This window comes from Pteropus medius, unplaced genomic scaffold (genome assembly GCF_902729225.1).
Source record: "Pteropus medius unplaced genomic scaffold, Ma_sr-lr_union100, whole genome shotgun sequence".
NCBI classification, from domain to species: Eukaryota; Metazoa; Chordata; class Mammalia; order Chiroptera; family Pteropodidae; genus Pteropus; species Pteropus medius.
Genome location: NW_024349224.1, coordinates 5,571,681 through 5,594,099, shown reverse-complemented (window position 1 = coordinate 5,594,099; position 22,419 = coordinate 5,571,681). Strand labels below are relative to the sequence as shown.

At 36.9% G+C, this 22,419-nt stretch overlaps 1 protein-coding gene and 1 pseudogene across 3 annotated transcripts in view; both read right to left on the bottom strand.

Annotated features, from left to right (window-relative positions):
• RBL2 (RB transcriptional corepressor like 2) overlaps window positions 1–17,494 on the bottom strand; it is a 57,541-nt gene extending 40,047 nt beyond the window's left edge. For 2 of the 3 annotated variants that reach the window (XM_039880880.1, XM_039880879.1), the window contains exons 1-8: window positions 17,144–17,460; window positions 14,945–15,075; window positions 12,007–12,207; window positions 8,575–8,639; window positions 5,080–5,208; window positions 3,637–3,797; window positions 3,480–3,544; window positions 2,705–2,891 (exon numbers count right to left, since the gene is read on the bottom strand). In XM_039880880.1, coding sequence (XP_039736814.1) covers window positions 2,705–2,891; window positions 3,480–3,544; window positions 3,637–3,797; window positions 5,080–5,208; window positions 8,575–8,639; window positions 12,007–12,207; window positions 14,945–15,075; window positions 17,144–17,380 — 1,176 coding nt within the window. In that variant the 5' untranslated portion in view covers window positions 17,381–17,460. Of the gene's footprint in view, window positions 1–2,704; window positions 2,892–3,479; window positions 3,545–3,636; window positions 3,798–5,079; window positions 5,209–8,574; window positions 8,640–12,006; window positions 12,208–14,944; window positions 15,076–17,143 lie in introns of all 3 variants that reach the window. The other variant, XM_039880878.1, reaches the window with a different exon arrangement.
• LOC120617474 (uncharacterized) lies at window positions 10,100–10,218 on the bottom strand (annotated as a pseudogene).
• Window positions 17,495–22,419: the final 4,925 nt, after the last annotated feature.

Here is a 22,419-nt window from a genome sequence, read left to right as displayed (position 1 = left end):
GTGACAGGAGAGTCAGGACTTCCACTTAGTTTCAAAGAGATTAAGTCTGTATTATTTTTAGATCAATAAAATAATCTGAGTAGATTAACTACATTCAGAAGGTTGCTCCCTGCCTGAGACAGCTTTTCTGGAAGCCAGCATCTTCCCTATATTTGAAGCCTTGCTGGGAGGGAAAAACATCTTGTACAAGACAAGCAACAGCAGCAAGCAGCATCTTACCACATTGCCTGCAGGTAGCAGTGCTTCCACAAAGGAAACGAGGTAGGTATGATGACCACAAAACAGCCTCCTGCCCACAATTCTCAAAGTCAGCACTGGCTTCTTGGTAGCATTATTTAAGTTCTTAGCTTAAAGCTTCCTATGAATTCTGATCAAAAGAGTCTTTCTCTAACTGAAGAATAAATATTAAGTTGATATTTTAAAGATATTAAAACTTTCCTCTCCACGTAAAGACTCAAATTTTGGAGTGCCCCAGAGCTCTGTCCTTAGGCCTCTTTTATTCTCTAACAACCCATGCTGCTGGGTAATCGAAGCCATTTGTATCCTGACGAATCAAGAATATATACATACACATAGCCCCAACCTCTGCCATGACCTTCAGTCTTGTATATCTACACTGCCTACTCAACTTCTCAACTAAGATGCCTAAAAGACATCTCAAATTTAACATGCTAATAACCTTAACTCTTGATTTCTTCCCCCAGACTTGCTCTTCCCCCTTAATAAATGTTACTAGTAAATATTCATGAAATGTCTACCCTGTGCCAAGCACTTGAATACAGGTCTGGTCACTGCTCTCATGAAGCATGTGTTCTAATGCAGGGAGACAGATAATAAATAATTCTTTGTATGTATGTATCTATTTATCCATCCATTTGTCCATCTGTCTGTCCTTCAGACAAACAGTTCCTTCTTTCTACTAACCTAATCTACTGCCAGACAGTGATAAATACTAAGAGAAACAATAATCAAAGAGTAAGGGAGAAAGGAACTCCTGAGGGTTGGGGAGGATGTTGGTGGTTATTATTTTATATACTAGTCAGGTTATCGGAGACCTGCATGAAATGAAGAAGCAAACAAACCACATGAATATCGCAAAGAAACGTGTTTTAGGCAGAGGAAATAGCATGGGCAAAGCCTTTGAGTTGGGGTATGCTTGGCAGATCTGAAGAATGAAAAAGAAGGCTAATTGTGGCAAGAATGGAAGGGGGTGAGAAGGAAATGGTAGGAGAGAAACTCAGTGAGGTAGCCGGGCTAGGTCACTGAAGACCTTATTGGCATTTCTAAAAACTTTAGCTTTTATACCATTTACCCAACTGAAGTCATCACTGTTTTCTTTCTGTCACACCTGAGACCCAAACCAAATTCCTGTGGGTGCTATCGCCAAAATACAGCCCAAATACAACCATTTCTCTGATCCAAGCACCATGGACTATCACCAGAATTACTGCAACAGCCTCTTAAGTCTCTACTTCTACCCTTGCCCACATCCCACCCTCCCAACAAGACCTTTAAACACGTAAATCAGATTATGTCAGTCACTGTTCTCCATAACACCTTCCTAACGCTTTCTTCTCAGAGCAAAAGCAGCAGTCTTTACCGTGGCTTCTAAAGCCCTATATGGTCTGCCTGACCCTTCTGTCCCCGCCCCAACACATCCTAATCACTCTTGCCCTCATTCCATTCCTGCCACACTGGCATTCTCACTGTTCCTCCAAATAGCCAATCGCATTCCTCCTACCTCATGGCTTTGCACTTGCTGTGCTCTTGGCTACAAATACATTTCACAGCTGATCTCATGACTTGCTTCCTCACTTCAGGTCTCTGTTAATATTACCTCCTCAGAGACGCCTTTCCCCAATCGCCCTATCTACAATAGCCCAAGGCCCACCCATTCTGCCTTCTCCCCAGTACTTTGTACTACCACTCTATTTATTTTTCTCACATATCATCATCTGACATACTCTGTATTTACCTTTTTGGGTTATCTACTGTCCACCTCCCCACACAGAATATAAAACAGGATATTCTTGGTTTTGTTCACTGATGTATCCCCAGTGTACAGGACACAATCTGGCATATACAATACCTTTAGAATATTTGTTGAATAAATAAGCAAACCAATCTTAATTCTGGTTTTATAGGTGAACTATTCCTTGAAATCATCCACACTGCCCTTGGAGGCACATGTCAGAAGTATATTTTCTGCAAACACCACGCACGTAAGGGAAACTCTTAGTCTCCATCATTCTAAGTGTTTGTATAAAATAAGACCACATGATACCGAAACTCAGTTCAAAAGCATTTTCTTAAAGACTGAAGATTATCAGTTTCCCTAGTTTCTTATATAAAGGCATAAATTTAGGTCAATCAACATTTTCTAAGTGCCTACTGTGTTCAATATGTAAAGGCTATATATTACTGGCCCATACTTTCAAAACTAACAATTATCAGCATGAAACATTCATTTAAATTTATATTAAATTCTCTTTTCTCAGGTCTAACCAAAAACTTTGAAAGTAGATGTTAACGAAAATTAAATCAGCAAATAAAAATCAAGATAACATTTTCAATTATGACAAGTAATGACGGGAATTATCTTTTTCACACTGGTAGCAACTGAAACACACACACACAATCGCCAACATAAAACGGAACCTCCGGCATTCTGCTCCTGCACTTCTACTCTTCTGGCTGAGCTCACCTTGTCAAAGTGCTGCTGCAAGATGTTTTTCATCTGCACCCTTTCAGCAGTCTCTGCTCCTGAACCCGAGTTCAGACACCTTGAGAGAATCCCTGTTTCCTCTTCAGCATCCTCTCCAAGAAATATCCGTTCATCTAAATTCCCAACAGATAAAACATACTCCTCATAGGCCTTATTGATGGCTTTACTATAGGGGGAAAAAAATGCAAAATGTATACTCACAGAACTGCTATTTCAGTTAATGTTTCAGTCCACTTAATTATTTCTTTTTTTTTTATTTACTAAAAGTTCTAATAATTTTGTTGTGAAAGTTAAATTTTAGTGAGTCACTGTTAATTATAAAAACTGAGAGTATCTACACTATGCTGGTCCACCGTGCAGTACGTATGTTTTGCTGACAGGGTGGGTACACTGTACCGATCTGCCTGGAAAGTGCAGCTTCTGGTGAGAAGTTTAATTCTCTTTCTAGCTGCTCTAGGCAACTCTGAAGACCTCCGGACTTCCACATCATTTTTCACCTCTATAGATCCAAAAGAATTTATTTTAAAAAGTATGATCCAAAAGCTTAACTATTAAAGCTTTCAAGAACAGCAATACGATTTCTAATAAATTTAAAGTAAATCTAATAGTTGATAGAATTTTTTATTGCCTCCCTGTATTTTCCCATAAAACATTCTAAATTTCTAAGGTACAGACAATTAAAACACTAAACTCTGAGATTTTTCTAAGCACACAATTTTAAATATTAAAACAGTTTTATAATAGAAGTACTCACAAACTCTCTCCAAAGTTTCCAGGCTCTAAAAACCCAGTAAGATTTTCTTCTTTTCCCTTAAGGAGCTATGATGAAAGAAAAGATCCTTAAGTCATCATATTAAATCAAATCTTTACCCAGAAAATATTTCCACATTACTTCTTTACTACTTACAAACCTTTTTTTCATAAAGTTTCCTAATATAGGGTTTCCAGAAATGTTCCTTTATTCCTTTTGCTTCCAAAACTAGGCCATCATGTAAGGAACAGAGTTTCTCAATGACACAAGGTGGGTCAGAGGAAGGTTTAGAATCCTTAGCATGAAAATCTTCAGATAGGCCTATGATGTACAGAATCACAGAGATGTCAGGTAGTATTCAATAAACCAAACTGTAATAAACTAAAATCTAAATAATAGACTACTCAGCATATCAGTATATGAATATATGCTGGGAAATCATGTATAAGGGCCTAATTTGACTCTATTTAAATGTACCTCAAAAATAGCAAATAGAGGTAAAGTGTATCACTGCTCAAAAGATTCCAGTTACTCTATCTATCTAGAGATGGTTTAAAAAAACCTAAAAAAATTAATTTAGTATACTGCTGTAAGATCTAAAAAAAATCTATAACTTTGCAAATAAGCCTTACATTCAAATAAAAAATACCACTTTAAAAAAATTACTGTTCAAAGTATGTATTGTTTATATGCTTTCATTAAATTATATGTGTTTATCATATTAATTTACAGCAAATCTTTGCCCTAGGCTCAGTAGGGGAAAAAAATTAAAAGAAAAAAAAAGAATAATAAGGAGGAGAAAAATGAAGGGAAGTGGCCATATAGAAATATTAAAGAGAACTAAGAAGGAAATGAGAGAAAAGACCATTCAATTTACCAAACCAGGAGCAAGTGAAGTAAGTAACTCCACTAACCTTAAAAATCTACTCTGAGAGTCAGACGAGCTGAAATTCTAATTGTAACCTACACCCCAAAACTGACAATCACTCAGAATCCTACCATGGTATTATTCAAATAGCAGCAACGTTATATACTTTATTTATAGCTTATAAATAATTTTTAATATTTGCTTTGTACATCATAATTTGGTCTCTTACTATATATCACTCATAGAAATTACATAAAGTCTATTTAATCCATTGCCAAAATTATTTCCATACGCATTTTAGTTTAAGAGCTTAAAATATATTTTCCATATTTTAGAACTGTAACGACTCCTCCGTAAAAAAAATTTGAAATGAAGATCCTTTCAATAAATCTGTTCTGACCTCCTACAGTGTGTTAGGCATTAAGCTGGCCAATGTAGAAAAATATCATCAGCTGTAATGCCATCTTTGCTACCCTGGATTTCTAAATTCCTTCTTGTTGAGTATATATTTCAGAAACTTCTACAGTGGTCTTCTAAAACTTCAAACTTTGTGATATTTGCAATAGCTTGACTCCTACTAGTTTTAAGTGCCATGGAAAGCCATAATGATGGAGCTTTTCAAAGCACTTATGTTCTCTGATGCTAGGAAACCTAAACTATGTATAAAACTCCCAAGAGTAAACATAATGTAGAAATGTGAGTTGTTCAAATTCTTTGATTTATATATAAACTTACCTTTAAAATTAGGGTTTACAAGTTCTTTACGATTGGAACACTGAAGGGCATTTCCATAAACTAAGTCCAAAGCACACAGCAGAAGATGATAAGAATTGACCAAATCATCACTAATCATGGGGAAATTACCTACAGGATTATAGACAATTATAGAGTTAAATATGCATCAATTTTACAATATTTTAAAAATAATATCTTGCTTTAATTAAAATGATATACAACAATGTGCAAAGCTGACTCAAGAGTTACATAAAATGTTTTGGTAAATTTACATTTTGAAATATTCTTATAGTTTAATAAATTTCTCAGAGTTTAAAGAAAACTAATACTTTACTAAAAATGCTATCTGTCCACTCAGTATTCATTAAATAAGCATTTATTAAATGCCTAGAAGCCAACCAAAATTTTATTATCATTGGTTTCTCCTTTGAAAATTCTAAAAACAACTTCATAATTTATATCAAATTGTAAGAAACTTTATATGAAAATATTTGTCAAGGAAATTAGTAGAAATACTTATATGAAAACAGCTGAAAAAATTATTCAGTTTTTCATGTCGGTACTTTAAAAAGACCAGAACCTATAATTAGACTCCTGACAGTAACATTTTAAATAACTTTTCCACATACAAATACAAGCTCATACAAATAAATGCAATAGGAACAAAATTGAAGACATTTAAGTTCTAGAGTTAGTATCCCAAGAATAATTGTTGATGCTTCGTAACAAAGAAACATGAAACCGAAACTTAAACGTATAAAAACATGTCATTTCTGCAGTGCTGTTATAAATCTAACACTAAAATCAATTTTTACAGGCAGTTAGTTTTATTGTTCTTAGAAATTAAGAAATATTTCTAGATTTTTTATAACTTCGAACATATCCCTTCTGTCATTAAACAGTGCATTTATATGCTTCATATTGACTTTGCAGTCTTATAACATCGGATGAATTCAACTTAAATGGCTAACATATATCCAAAAGAATTATTTCTAAACCTCGACATTTTCACATTTAATGCCTACTCAAATGCATGCATACACAAACAAACAGTCACACTGTTTCAGGCTTTTTTCTCTCCTTTCGGCCAAAGAAAGTTACCACTTACCTCAGCATATCAGGATAAGTAATTCTTTTTTTGTATAGGTGGAAACATTTAATAAGTCAACTTAAATGAATTAAAGAGAAAAAATATTTTTCTGTTGCCAGAAAGGCAAATGATAATTAACAGGTTAAATTTGGCACAGATATAAACAAACTTGCTTGGTTCTACTATAAAGATGTTTAGTATAAAAACATTCTCGTCCCTCAAGTGTAAAACAGGAAGTACACCAGAGGGTTTCAGGCTACAAAGCCCATCACACTGACAAGCCTAAACTTGTCACTGGTGTGTACTTGCCATAGAAGGAAAAAAACCTGCAGTACTGTAACATCTAACAAAAAGCTGAAATTCCCCTAAAACTTAGAATCTAATTTAAATTAAACTCCAGGACTGTCCCAACATAGCTTAGAAATAAATCTCACTTTGTGAGATATTTCATTTTTCAATCAACAAAGATAACCTGTTTAACTTCCAAAGTTAGCTTATTTATCAGGAAAGAGAGTGGGATCTCAAACAAAACAGGGAGTGGCACCAATTGGTCTTCAGGCCACAAAGCCCCTCATGAGGACAAGCCCAAACTTGTCACTGGTGTGTATTTGCCATAGGAAGTCAACAAATAAACAAAAAAATGATAAATTTCATAAAATGATAAATTATCAGGAATGCCCATATGCTGCACAGAAAGTCATGAGAAAGGTGGTTAGAGTACACCTCCCTCCAAATAACTAAACCAAGAACTGAATAAAACCGATTAAACTGCTCTATTAGAAAGATCCTAGTGAATCACAAAAAATCATAGTGCTTGATTCAGTCGTTACAGACTGAATTAATAAGATAAAGCTCAAACACTAAGTTAACTGCAGAGAAAAAAAAATGCTACCCCAGTTGATCATTTGAGACCAAAATCTACATAAGGACAATAAAATAATAATTTATAAGGTACATTTACTCCCAATTACACGTCATAAAAGACATGTACAAAACAGATAAAAATCCTAGAAGTCAAACATACCTCCCACAATCAAATGACAAAATATATGTATAATTCCAGCCATAGCAAGTTACAAGCAGCAGCAAGTGTAGCAGTCACTATGAAAACAGTTTATATATTCTTAAACTTTTCTTTATTTCCTGCCACTGATCATATAACCCAGGGGTCCCCAATCCACAGGCCGCAGAACAGTACAGTACCCATGCATAGGCTGTTAGGAACCAGGCCGCAAAGTAGGTGAGCAGTGGACAAGCCAAGCTTCATCTGTATCTGCAGCCACTCCACAGCGCTAGCTAGCATCACCGCCTCAGCTCCATCTCAGATCATCAGGCATTAGATTCTCATAGGAGCACGGGTCCTTGGTGCCAAAAAGGTAGGGGACCGCTGATAATCTTTATCTCCACTAAAGAAACATGCCAGTGTGATGGAAAGCAAAATATCTAACAGCATATTTTTGACAGAAGAACGATTTTTCTTTTCAATCAAGCATGCAGCTCAGGGAAGGAAGGATGAACTCTCGACTGGTTAGCTATAATGAGACAAATCGAACCCCAAGGCCAATGGAGTGACATATCCTTGCTGGAAGGCCTCCATGTCCAGTATGGAATTAAGAACGAGGAGACCGGAAATCCTAGCTGTTTCTAGCAGCTAGTTTCTGGGCCTCGGTGACCTAATTTTAAAGTACATAAGTTGGACTAGTTGCTCTAAGAATGAAAATCTTTTATATTTATGAAAATCTTTCTAGCTCTATAATTCTTTGATTTCAACTTTGCATTTTATTGGGTGAACGCATTCCATATAGACTCTAGAAAAAGCTATGCAACTTACATAACTGTACTTTTTTTTCTTCTTTGGATTACTAAGAATCAATTCTACATAGAAATATAGAGAGGACCAAAAAAGTAAGAAAAATCTTATTTCATTGAATGCAGACCTTGGGGATGTTACATGAAATGAGAAAAAAGGGAGAGAAAATAAATTATATCTAAAGCCACTTGATCAAGTATATTTACCTGAATGAGATGCAAAAAGTAATCTGAACTACTCTGAGAATGATCAGTCCCACTTAACTAAGACTTGTCTCATGAAAAATACAGCTCAAGATATAAGCATAGACATACTAATGTGTTTTCAGCCTATAATTGAGAAGAATAGCTTTAAGTGGAAAAGATGCTGTGTAAGAACAAAATTAAAAAATTTTCCAATTAATAAGAGTTTGGGATATTGTAAAGAAATTCAAAAGACTTTTATGAAAAGGCAATACTTAGAAAAGAATCGGAGACTAAAACCCTTCAGAAATTTTCAGTGAGAATCTTTTTCTGATACACATTATTGGTTGACAGAAGTAGGACCCAAACATTTAAATACACTAATATCTAAATAAATATTACTCTTTTCTTACCTTTTGCATATATAAAAAGCACCCAACAAAAATGGAAAACTTCAGACACAGTACAGGGCTGTCGCCTTTGGGGGAGAGAAAAAATCATGAGGTAACAGAAAAATTAAAGAAGACATCACAAATGACTGTAAATTAGGTGAGAAACAGAACCCAGTTAGAGGGAGAACAGATTCACTTCATGTGGAAAATGTCCAAGTTCTTCACCAACCAAATATTGGTAAGGAAATAGCTGGGGACCAGGGAAAAAGCTCATCTTGGAAAGAAGAAAATTCTGAAGAAATACAAAAGCTTTTTGACTCGGAAGCTAAGCATGGTTGGGCCTGGTTAGTACTTGGATGGGAGACCACCTAGGAAGACCAGGTGCTGTGGGCGTAGGAAAGGAAAAAAAAAAGCTTTTTGAGGTCAAGGCAGGTAAGGTAGAAGAAAATTAACAATAGCTCTTTTGGTGACTTCAGCAAGGTTCATGCTGCTTTAAGACTCATGCCTACAGTCTAGTTTTTTTTCCCTCTATCATAGCCAATGAACTGTAAACCCTTCCTCTCTAAAAACATTCCAGATTAGACCAAGTCACAAAAGGACTCTGTAATGTAAATTCTGAGCTTCCTATAATTCTTATACTTCTTTCATTATGAGTACCTGTTGTATTTTGCCACACTGTCTACTAAAGAGAGTTCTGGAACGGTTTTAAGCTTGGCTTTTCTATAAAACCTCTGCCGAAGTTTAAATAAGACCTTTGTTGTCTCCACAGCCCAATAGCCTTATTCTAACAAGGTACTTTGAAAAAAGAAATCAGGAGACTGGGGTTTAGCTTCGACAACTGTCATTAGCTAGGTACTCTTGCTCTCCATCTGCCTTAGTCTCTTTATCTGCTAAAAGATTATTCTTACCAGTCCATGGCAAGGAGTAAATGTCAGTGCCTTGCTTTAAAAAGACTCCCTACCATAGGCACATGATAAACTAGTTTTAATGCCTGCTTGCAAGATTGAGTCAAACTTTTTAGCTCAACACTCCAGCCACTCTACAAACTGGCTCTATAATGTGAGCACTCTAGAACAAACTTAACCTGCTCAGCCAAATTTCGTCTTGCTTTGCTGCTTCAGTGTCTTCATTCTTTATCCTCTGCACAGAAGGCTCTCTCTACATATAACCTTACATATATACTATGTTTTTTCTTATACATACATACCTTTTTACTTAATGGAGACACTTTACGGTTTCTCTTCGGCATACCCAAATTGCCTGCATCACTACTCTTGCACTTTGGGGCCATTATTAAATAAAACAGGGTTAAGGATTACTTGAACACAAGCTGTGAAACCTTGACGGTCGACCTGATAATCGAGACTGCTACTACAGACTACTGGGCAGGGAGCGTATACAGCATGGATGTTCTAGCCAAGGGGACAATTTATGTCCTGAGTGAGACGGAACATGATTTCATCATGCTGCTCAGAACAGCATGTAAATTAAAACTTATGAATTCTTTATTTCTGGAATCTTCCATTTAATATATATATATATTTTATGCCTACAGCACCTGGTCTTCCTAGGTGGTCTCCCATCCAAGTACTAACCAGGCCTGACTTTGCTTAGCTTCTGAGATCAGACAAGATCAGGAACGTTCAGGGTGGCATGGTCATAGACCCATTTAATATTTTCGGGCCACAACTGAATGTGGGTAACTGCAATCGCAGAAAGCGAAACTTTGGATAAGGGGAGAATTCCGTATCTCCAAATTCACCTATCAAATTCCTACCCATCACTGAAGACCTATTTATACATATTCCATAGAAGCTTACCTGACTGGCTCATACAGTGGTTTATTTCTGCCTCATAAGTCCCACATTTCTATTAGCTTTTGCATTTCTATATGCCTCCTCTCCCTACTATACCTAAGCTCTCAAAAGACAGTGATGATGGATTTTTTTTTAATACTTGAATCCTACATAATACCTAACAAAATACTTTACACAGTAAATTCTCAATAAATGTTCAGTGACAAACTTTCACCAACTGTTGTGTATGAGATACATGATAGAGTCATGGTTAAGCATATGGGTTCTATAGGCAAACTACTTGAGTTTCAAATTAGCTGTGTGACCTTGGCCAAATTACTTAACCTGTCAAGGGCTTATTTTCCCAAACCACCTGTAACAATAGTATCAACCCTCATAAACTTGTCATAGAGATTAAATTAAGTAATATATGTTTAAATCTTAGAAGAGTCCCTGCCCCATAAATGCTCAGTAAATGTTATTCATTATTATTATTAGCCAAACAAAAGTAGTAATAAAACGTATACAGGGTGATCTAAACATAAATTTTCTTGCCATTTTCTTAATTAGATTAGTACACATACCCTAATACGCATCAAAGTAAGTATAATCTGAAATGATTTTCTACAATACACCAAAGAAAGAAGATATTCTGTGTCTTTCTATATAAATGATCACATCACCCTCACTGGGACTCAGAAGAAAGTTGCATCCAAACTTTAGAATACTTAATTCTAAATAGTCAGTTCCCCAAAACTGCAAGCAAACTAGACCAGCTGCTTCTGTATCAGTGGGGTCAACTACATAAAAAGGTAGAGTCTGTTTTGTTCTTAGAAGCTACTCGCTTACTGTAAACATCTTTCACAATTCGGGAAAATTTTTATATTGAAAGAACGTTATTCATTCAATTATAATCCTCCTTTTCCCCCATTTTTCTTGTCAACATTTTTCTAGTTCTCTTTTAGGAACAAATTTCCATTTCTACTTTATAAAAAAGCTTTTGTGATAAAGGTAGGGAATTTGTATCCCATAACTGCCCTTATCTATCAGAAAAAATGGAAAACATTGAGTCAAAGTAAGTTTATTGACTTTGCAGACATGATCAGAAATAACAAATTTATAAGTTTCAGCTCCTCTATTCTTTCCTCATTCCAATTTCTCTACTTTTGATTGTTTGTAAACATCAAAATACATAAAGAAGCCACTTCAGGAGAATTATTCAGCACTCAGTTTGACAGAAAAGTCAAATAACAGAAATATTTAATAACAATTACCATGCATAGAAAATGACAAAAATAGTCAAATATAGTCAATAATAGAAAATTAAGTAGTCAAATTCTATACCCAAGGTTGCTATTTGGTGAAAACATCTAAGGTCTGACTTTTATAATTTGTTTAGTTAAATAAAAAAAGAAAGTTTATCTAAACAAAGATTTCATGCATTTTACAATACAAAAGCCAAACTCTTCATGGCTAACATGCAATGAAAAGAAATTATTATTAAAAGAAAGCTCTTGGAGAAAGAAAAAATGTATATTTATGAAATCACAATTGGTTTTTAAGACTAGCAAAATAAACTTAAAGGAAAAAACTGAGGAATCAAAAATCTAGCAGATGGACAAATGTGTATTCCTGACTAACAAATATAAAGTCATACCGTTGCTTTCTTCCTCTTTGTTGACGAGGTGGCTCCTCTTGAGGATATTTAAAAATGTCCTGAAAAATGGGTTCATATTTCTTAAAAATTACAGCAGAAACGGTAAAGTTTCTTTCTAATCTCTCAGTACGTTCTCTGAAATGTTGGGGTAGATTTGCCATCTCTTCCCATTTCTTCATCTTGTTAAAAAATTCAATTAGGCTGATATTAAAAATAAAAAAAGATTTTTCATAATTAACACAAGTACACAACTATAGATAATTAAAAGTAAATAAGAATGAACTCACTAAACTACTTTTAGACAGTGATATAAAATCACAATTCATGCCTCTGATTAGCTTAATCTCTTAGAAATTGACTTCTCATATTGTTGCAGAATAATCAGACTGGCAAGACAGCAAGCATCACTTGGAGAGCTGGAGAACTCAGGTTCATTATGCTGTCAGTCCCAGAAGAGCTACTGCTCTGAAGATCTGAGCCCCGAGCTCAGGGGCAACTTTACTTTTATAGGGCTTATCCGCAGAGTTACAGTTTTACAGCTGTCATGGGCTGACTGGTTAATTTGTCCTCAGGCGGTTATAGAGCAGGAGTTGCTATGGGCTACCGACAGTTACAGTGTGTGAGATTTTCAAACAGGAACTTAGGCAATACATCTGTTATCTAGACAGAACAAGCAAAAGGGGGAGGATGAGTCTTTAGTTACTCTCGAGGTCACCCTACCCTTCGGCCTATGCGGCAAGCATATCTGTAGAACCAGGACAAAAAGCTGATTATAAAGTAGGCCATTTGAGTGAAAAATTCCCTCTTCAATATTTTCCTAATCTTTTTTCTGAGCTTTCCTGAGGGTTTTTAAAAAATTATGAAATATATAAACATACAAAATAATTGACCAGAGTAATGTAACCAACATTCATGTACTCCATTGCCGGGTCTAACAAATATTAACATACTGAATTTAGCCATGTTTGCTTCAGGTTCTACAGAAACAGCCAAAGCTTCCATTTGCATCCTCCCCATTCCACTCCCCACTATTCTTCCCCAAAGATAACCACCGTTACAAAGTTAGTCCGAATCTTTCCCATTCATGTTTTTATATAGAACTACTTACCTGTAGTTACTATATGGATATATATATCCATAAACAGTAAGCACTATCTTTTGGATGTGTGATTTTAAAGTTTTAAATAAATGGTATCATTGTAAGTAGCATTCTGCAACTTGCTTCTTCTTGTTTGAGATTAATGTCGATGTGTGCAAATCTAATATATTCATTTTAATTGCTAAAAATATTCCTTCACATGAACTACCATGATTTTTTGCATTCATTCCCCAGCTAATCAAAATTGCAGTATCTAATTTTTCACTATAACCAAACGTGCTGTAATGAACACATTCTTAAACATGTATGTAAGAGTTTCTTCAGGAAGTACCTCAAGAAGTAGAACCGTTGAGTAAAGAATATGCATTTTCAACTTTACTAGACACTGCGAATTTCTCACGAAAGTGGTTGTGCCAATTTATACTCTTACCAACGTACACCCGCAATAGAGTTCTTGTTTGTTTACATAATGACCAAAATTGGCATTATCGGACTTCAAATTTCCCCAATCCAATGAGAATAAAATGTTATCTGGTTTTTACTTTGAACTTCCTTGATTACTAATGAGGTTGAACATCTTCACCTATACCTACCTATTGGCTATGTGAGTTTTGTCCTTTGTGAAATCATATTTGCTACCCATTTTTCAGTAACCATTTGTCATTTATTTAACCATTTGTTAGTTCTTTATAATTTTGTTACTGATCTTATGTCAGTTACGTGTATTGTAAATATCTTTTCCCAACCAGCTGTTTGTTTTTAATCCATTTAGTCTATTATGACAGAAAAGTAAATAATCTGAAACTATAGATAAAATTTAAAGATAAATTTGAATTTTTGAAATGGAAATAAAAGTGAAGCCTAGGATTGTATTACTCGCATTAAAATGTTAGATAAGTTTTATTTGCTATAGTTCATAATGATTCCATAAGCTGACGTTTGTTTCTAAAGTTCCTTGTCACTTAACTGAATTACTCTGCCTCTACTTTCGTCTACTTTCGTCTTTGTAATGATTATACTATTGCACCTTATTTAAGTCCACTTCTCCAGGTTTACAGACCATGTGTTCAACTCTTTATGCGCGGCCTCTTGTTCTTAGGCTTGTTCTTTGAACTCAGGATGGAGTTCAACGTTAATAAACTATAGCTGAAATATTAAATTTCTTGTTAATTATTCTAATAGTGATCTTTTAAATCATTAGGTCCATAAATTGTGACATAGGTATTTACCCTCCAAATGCCCAATATCCAAGATCCTTTTTCCACCAATCTTTCTTAAGTCAGAGAAAATCTACCCGCGGCACAAATAATAAATGTAATCAATTCAATTGCACAACAGATGGTAAAAGCAATTTCTGCCTCTTATTTAAAGTATTATTTGACCCTTTCTAGAACTGACTATAATAGTGGTGCTTATATTCCAAATAGAAAACTTACAAGTATTTACACGTTCTATATATTAAGATATGTCCTGTGCATGTGGTGCTAAATTTAATATCATGTAATAGTTTATCTACCTTTTCAATCTAGAATGTTTCCTAAAGTTTTTAATACCCCTTTTGAATTCTCCAATATTACAGATGAGTCACAACCTTTAATAGTAAACTCTTCATACAAGTGCCTAATACATTAAAGTTTAAACATTTTTCGCCAAGGAAGTAAGCTATAATGGATACTACCTTAGACGTGGTCAAGGAAAACCATGACGTAGCTTCAGAATTCAGCACTCTATAGGTACAAATGCTCAGAAAATGATGAACAAAGAGAATTCTTACTACCACTATGATTTATGAGCTTTCATGTCAGTCACACTCTACTTTTCAAACTCTAACATAGTTACCTCTGCTCTGAACATCGCAGGATTCTGGTTAACGATACATAGTTTCCTTCAACTGTCCCTTTGCTTACAGTTGGCACAGATTTTCTGCAAGCCACATATAAGGCACATGCTAACCAATGAAGATCATTTCCCTGTAAAATAAAGGAAAGTTGATGTTTAGCTAATGAGCTATATGTATTTCAATATAAAAAAATTCTTATGTTTAAATCGAAAGTGATATTTATGTTTGTGGGAAACTGTATTTTCAATGATGGCCCTATCCCATGTGCTCATCTTATAATTCGACTTTGATTTTCTGCCACTGAGAGGCAGGAGTCTGTGTTCCCTCATTTTGAAATGTCTCAACCAACAGCACAGGTAATAAAAGTGATGCTTTGTTAACTTCCAATATCATAAAAGGCAATACAGACTCCACCTGGCTCTCTCTCAAGACATGTACCATTAGAGTCCCAACATGGGAGTAGAACACCTTGAGCAAAATACTTAACAGTCACAGAGGTTTGATTTTCTTATCTGAGGACTGTGAGAACTGAATGAATTACAAGTATGCAACACAGAAAATAGAAGAAATCAAAAGACATAAAACACTGCAACCAGTATTCGGCATGAAACATCGCATTACCTTATAGCATACCTAACTATAAGCTCCATAGGCCAGAAATTGAGTAAACAAACACGTTTTCAAAAATAATTTACTAACCATCTCTTATTTGTCACTTGTTTACATAACATTGGATGTCATGTGACTTCACCTCTGAGTTGAAATACCTCAAATGTACAGTAATCTGATTTACAGGATTATCCTGAGGGTAAGACAAGAGCTTATTTGGAGGCATTTATGCCCATCACCAAAAAAAGAATCCTTCTCTTTGCCTGACCACAGGAACCACTGCGAAATAAACAAGAACATGGCCTATTCAGCCAGATCACCTAAGTATAAGAAAGAGCTTTGCAGACTCTGCACGCTGTCCATATGTGTGCTTTATACGCCAGGAACCACATTTTGCCGTATTTAACCTTCAGAAGAACAACTCTATGAGGGTAGCTACAAATCTCTCAAATTTACATATCACAAAATAGAGTTTTGAGGTGGTTAATTGTCCAAAGTCACCTACGTCTGTCAGGTTCTAAAGGCAGTATAGTACTAGCTTTTTATTTTCCTCCTGTAGATACAATGGAGAAGGAACAGAATTAAAATCCTATTAATGGAAGAATAACTAAAAAAAAATGATCTTAAGTGACATATAGGCAAAAATACTCTATTATAGTTAAATACTTTGGTTAGGTCTTCCCATTCTGAGCCTATCTGCCCTACTCTTTCCATAACCTGTAAAACAACTTAAGAAAATCATGTGGCTTCCTGTTTAAATGCTACACACACGGGCAATGAAACAGCTGATAAACAACCACCCAGACTTCCGTGTCACTTCCCATTGGCCCAGAAAGGGGAGGTGCCTACAGAGCTGAGCCTCACTGGCTAGAAAGACCATTTTTTCTCATCTGCGAGTCGCGTCGGAAGAAAGGGACATAGCATACCTGTAAGACACTGACTTATTATAAGAGTCCCGTGTAGTATCTAGGGGAAACAAAAGGTGCTCAAGGTCATCGCGGTCCTGACATCCTAGTGGCAAACAGGGGCGTGTGTCTGTGACCAGAGAGGCAAAAAGCCCATTTCCTGAGCCTTGGAGAAAATGCCTCTTGTGCACACACGTACGTGAACACAGCCCGACACCTAACGACGCGTTTCTGCAAAGAGACGCGACGCCTGGGCGGAGGCAACGCGCTGCAGGAGGAAAAGGACCGAACGAGAAGGCTGGAATCCCGAAACCGGGCTAAGCCCGGTGCGAGGGCAGCAGGCCCCTCCCCCTCCCCGTAAGGCCCTGACCCCTGCACCTGTTCTGCCGACCAGGTGGCTGCGATTTTGTCATCGTGGGCCCGGCCTGGCGGTGCTACTTTAGGGCAGGAGGCGTCCCCCGGGCGGAACGCGAGAGCGAAGAGCAGCGAGGCCGGCTCGCCCCCGGGGCCGCGGAGAGCGTTGGCAAAGCCGGGCTTCCAGGGCCGCGGCGCGCAGACAGGACCCCCGCCCCTCCCCGGTTTGCAGCCCCGCGCGCGGCGCCCGACGGGCTCGGAGGGGCGCAGTCCCGCAGCGGCGGGCGGGCGGCTAGGCCCGGGACGCCCGTCGCCCCGCCCCGGGCGCACCTCCAGCGTATAGCTCTCGCTCATGCTCCGGTAGCTGTCCCAGGCCTCGGCCCGCGCCGCCTCGTCCATGTTGAGGCGGCTGCACAGCTCCTCGAACCGCTGCTGCGTCTGAGGGGCCGGCGACCGGGCCGGCTGCGCCGCGTCCTCCGCCTCGCCGTCCTCGTCCTCCTCCTCAGAGGCTGCCGCCGCCGGAGGGGGTGGCGGGGGCGGCGGCGATTGGTCGCCTCCCGATGGCATAGCGCACCCTGGCCGGCCGGTCCTCAGGTGAGCTGAGGGCTCGGGCCCGTAGCCATTCAAACCGCGAAGCGCCCGCCCGTCGGCCGCTTATACGGCGACTGCGCTGCCGCTAACAACGCTTGGCTTCACGCAGGCACCCGTAGTTCTGAGCAGGGCCTGATGGGAAATGTAGTCCGGGCCGGAGGCCCACGGGGATCAAAAACCATTAATTAAAAAAAATTTTAAAATGAACTCTTGTAGTCTCTCTCTGGGCTGAAATAAAAGCGGCTTCTCTACATTTTAAGTAGCGCTCCGTCCTAAGACCATCCAGCTGGGCTCTAGTGAAGAAAAACAGCCAAAACACATTAGTTTCATGTGGAGGTTGAATGTCCAAGATGTCCCGAGAAGGAATCCCCATCACCCCTGTGTTCTTATCGGCAAAATAAGGATTTCAAAGGGGCTGTCCGCCAAAGTTCATTTTCAGCGTCGCTCCTAATTTCTAGTTCTTTACTAAGTTAAATTTTACTTGCGTCTTTAACATAATTATTGATTTTTTTAAAGCAGTAATTTCTTCTCCCACCGTTGGGCCAGTATACATTCGCTGTCAGTGTCTTTATTTGTATTATCCTCAATCACCCAATTGGCTTACCTTTATTCTTTTATTTTGCTTTCTTTTCATGTATAAAGGCTCGAATCACTTTATCTCCAATCTTTGATTTATAAATAGGTATAGTATAAAATATTTTCATGCTTGAGAAGCCAAAAGGCATTGCTCAGTGAGGCTTGTAAAATAAACCGAGAAGAAATATTGGGACAAAAGCAAGAGTGTAGGGAAGCTTTAATAGGAGCAGGGAAGATGGGGAGGAAACCTGGAGGTAGGAGAGAAGGAACACCAGAAAGATAACAAGATGCCTCAGGAACAATTTTGAGAGACCATGAAACCCTAGTCGTAAACTCTGTAAAAAAAAAAGTCACAGTAATTAGGGTAGGATTTGCTCTATCAGTGCTGATTTAAGGTGATCAAGGAACAGAAGTTGACTACAACTGCTTTATAAATATTTGTAAATAAGTTTATAAGATATTCCTGTACTTAGGTGAGGAATACTAAATTTTAAAATATTGCTTATTTTTGTTTCCATCATCAAAAAAATTTGAATTGTTTTTGAGATAAAATTCTCTTTACTGTTTTTAGTAAAACAATGTAACTGAAGTAAAATTGATGGGTCATAAAACATCAAATATGTATTTTATTAAAATATGCTGCTTGTTAATGTCTATTTTCAAAGTCAGCACTCAATAATTTGACACTATAATCCACTTTAAAAATACACTTACAAAACTTTTAACTAGAAATTTTATATCATTCCTTTTTCTTCTTTACCTCATATTCCCATTCTATCCCAACGAAGTTTTATCCTAATGTTTTGTGCTTGAAAGTCCTTTCTTGGTTTAGTATTTTATCAAAATGTATGTGGCAAATTAATTTTTTCAGGTATCCTTTTGTCAGATTCATTGAGGTAAAATTTGCATGCAGTAAAACTATTTTACGTGTACACTTCTATGAATTTTTAAAAAGAAATGTCTACCACAATCAACATATACATTTCCATCAACCTGTTTCCCAGTGTCCCTTTGCAGTATAAACCCCTCCTCACACATCCCCTGGCAACTACTGATCAGTTTTCTGTCCCCAGCTACCCCTCTTTTCCAAAATGCCGCGTAAAGGTAATCATACACTATGTAGACTTTGATTCTGGCTTCATTCGACTTAACATGCCTTTCAGATTCATCCAAGTTGCTGCATGTGTCAGTTCTTTGTTCTTTTATTGGTAGTCATAGCTACTGCATGAACGTCCCAACATGTATCCATTTACCAGTTAAAAACATCTGGGTTGTTTCCAGTGTTTGGTGTTTGTGATTATGAGAAAAGCTACTATAACACTGATGTGTATGCTTTTGTGTGATACAAGTTTTCATTACTCTTGGATAGATACTTGAGTGTACTCTGGGCTGAACTTTGTCCTTTCCCCCGCCCCCCAGCCCAAGTTCATGTTAAAACCCTAACCCCTAATGTGACTGTACTTAGTGATAAGGCTTTCATTAGGTAGCTAAAGTTAAATGTGGTCTTAAGTGTGAGGCCCTAATCCAATAGGAGTGGTAGCCTTATAAGAAAGCCACACGCAGCATCAAGAAAAGGGCACATGGGCACCCAGAGCAAAGATGCCCAAACAAGCTAAGAGAGTGGTATTGCTGGGTTTAAGGTAAATAAATGTTAAACTTTATAAGACACTGCCAAATTCTTTTCTAAAGTGGCTCTATCACTTTGCATTCCCAGCCGCATCAAGATTTAAATTTATTGCCCGTGATCGTGAGGCAGTAAGTGTTAAATTCCATTCAGATTGAGTTATCATATGACTGGTAGTAGATTGTGGCTTCAAGTGTGTTTGCAATTTGCTTATGTTTCCAATAAATATTTTCTAAAAAGGTGCGTTGCTACCAGCAAAAACTAATCATTTGTTTGAATTTCCACTTTAGGAGGCTATCTACTTTGGCAGGGCCAAAGCCAATTTCACCAAGTATGTGAACAGTCTCTTGCTGGGAGCTAAGTTAACTGGCATTGTGTGATTGATTTCAGTCAGGCATTCTTATCTGTTATGGACTAACGCTATGAGCCAAGTAGGTCTGCCCCTTGAACCTGCTTTATTTATTTTGAATGAGAATCTGCCTGCTAAAAATTCAATTAACAGTATAAACTACAATTAGCTACATTTAATACACAGGGAAGACTTGGTATTCTGGAATAAAAAGAACATGCCTTTTTAGCCTTTTCTGTCATCATAAACAATTAAGATCTGGCGATATTTATGGGGCTTGTTGGAGTAGATATTGGGCTATATACCCCAATCTGCTTTTTACTGCTGTTTTTAAACATTTTTGTCCTTTTTTCTTTTCCTTCCTGCATTCAGGCTATAAAATGTTTCTTCTTTACACTGGAGTCACCATATGACCTGTCGGTAATTCTTTTTCTCCTTTCTCTTATTAGGGTGAGGGGTACTTGCAAACTCAGTACCTGAGATGGCTGGAAATGCATATCAAGTTAAAGCCCAACAAGCAGTGAGTGAAGGCCTTGCTTTGAGTGGAGGGCATGGATGTTAATGACTGAGTTTCAATAAATCAATCATGACCACAAATAAAGACACTGAATAACCAAAGCAATCTTAAGAAAGAAGAACAAAGCTGGAGGCATCACACTTCCTGATATCAAACTATATTACAAAGCAATAATAATCAAACCAGTATGGTACAGGCATAAAAACAGACACATAGATCGATGCAACAAAATAGAGCAGATAAATAAACCCACATATATGTGGTCAATTAATTTACAAGAAAAAAAAGCCAAGAATATAAAATGAGAAAAGGATAGTCTCTTCAATAAATGGTGTTGAGAAAACTGGACAGCTACATGCAAATGAATGAAACTGGACCCCTATCTTACACCATACACAAAAATAAACTAAAAATGGATTAAAACTTGAACATAAGACCTGAACCCATAAAATTCCTAGAACATAGGTGGTAAGCTCCTTGACATTGGTCTTGACAATTAATTTTTGGATTTGACATCAAAAGCAAAGACAACAAAAGCTAAAATAAACAACTAGGACTATAGCAAACTAAAAAGCTTCTGTACAGCAAAGGAAACCATCAACAAAATAAAAGGCAACCTACAGAATGGGAGAAAGTATTTACAAATTATATATCTGACAAGGGGTTATTATACAAAATATATAAATAATTCATACAACTCAACAGAAAAAAAAATAAAGCAAAACAACCTCATTAAACAATGGACAGATGATCTGAACAGACATTTTTCCAAAGATATACAATGGCCAACAGATACATGAAAAGGTACTCAACATCATTAATCATCAGGGAAATGCAAATCAAAACCAAGGTAAAATACCACCTCAAAGCTGTTAGAATGGTTATTATAAAAAATACAAGAAATAACAAGTGTTGGCAAGGATGTGGAGACAAGAAAACACTTGTGTGCTCTTAGTGAGATGTAAATTGGTGCAGCCACTATGAAAACAGTAGGGAGGTTCTTCACAAAATTAAAAATAGAATTACCATATAATTTGACAAGTCCGTTTCTAGGTATTTATCCAGAGGAAACGAAATCACTATCTTGAAAAGATGTCTCCTCCCCATGTTCATTGCAGCATTATTTACAATAACCAAGACATGGAAACAACCAAAGCATTCACTGACAGATGAATGTATAAAGACAATGTGGTACATGGTGTGTGTGTTGTGCATGTGTGTGTGTGTGATTTGCCATAGAATAGGAAATCCTGCCATTTGTGACAATACGGATGGACACTGAATGTATCATGGTAAGTGAAATTCAGAAAAAGAGAAATACTGTATGATCTCATATGTGGAATCTAAAAAAATAAGCAAAAAATAACCTCTCATATAGAAAACAGACTGGTGGTTGACAGGGGTGGGCAAAACGGGTGAAGGTGCTCAAAAGGTACAAACTTCCCAACTTATAAGATAAATAAGTTCTGAAGATGTGATACACAGCATGGTGACTACAGTTGACAATACTGTGTTGCATATCTGAAAGTTGCTAAGAGAGATCTTAAGTTCTCATCACAAGAAAAAAATGTGTAACTGTGTGGTGATGGATGTTAACTAAACTTATTGCATAATCATTTCACAATATATACATATATCAAATCATTATGTCGTATACCTAAAACTAGTACAATGTAATATGTCAATTATATCTCAATAAAAAAATCAATATTGGTTAAGAGGTTTGGTTCTTGGGGTCTGATTATCCACTCACTCATCCATTCATTCATTTAGCCAGAGAACTAACCTTCTATCCAAATATTCAACAAATGTCTAGTCAGTGCTTATTATATATCAAGTACTTTGCCAAGCAATGATACAGCTGTGAATGAGACAAGCACGATCTCTCCTCTCACAGAGCTTGTGATCTCATGGGTAGAATAGACCCAGAACAAGTAACTGTCAAATGT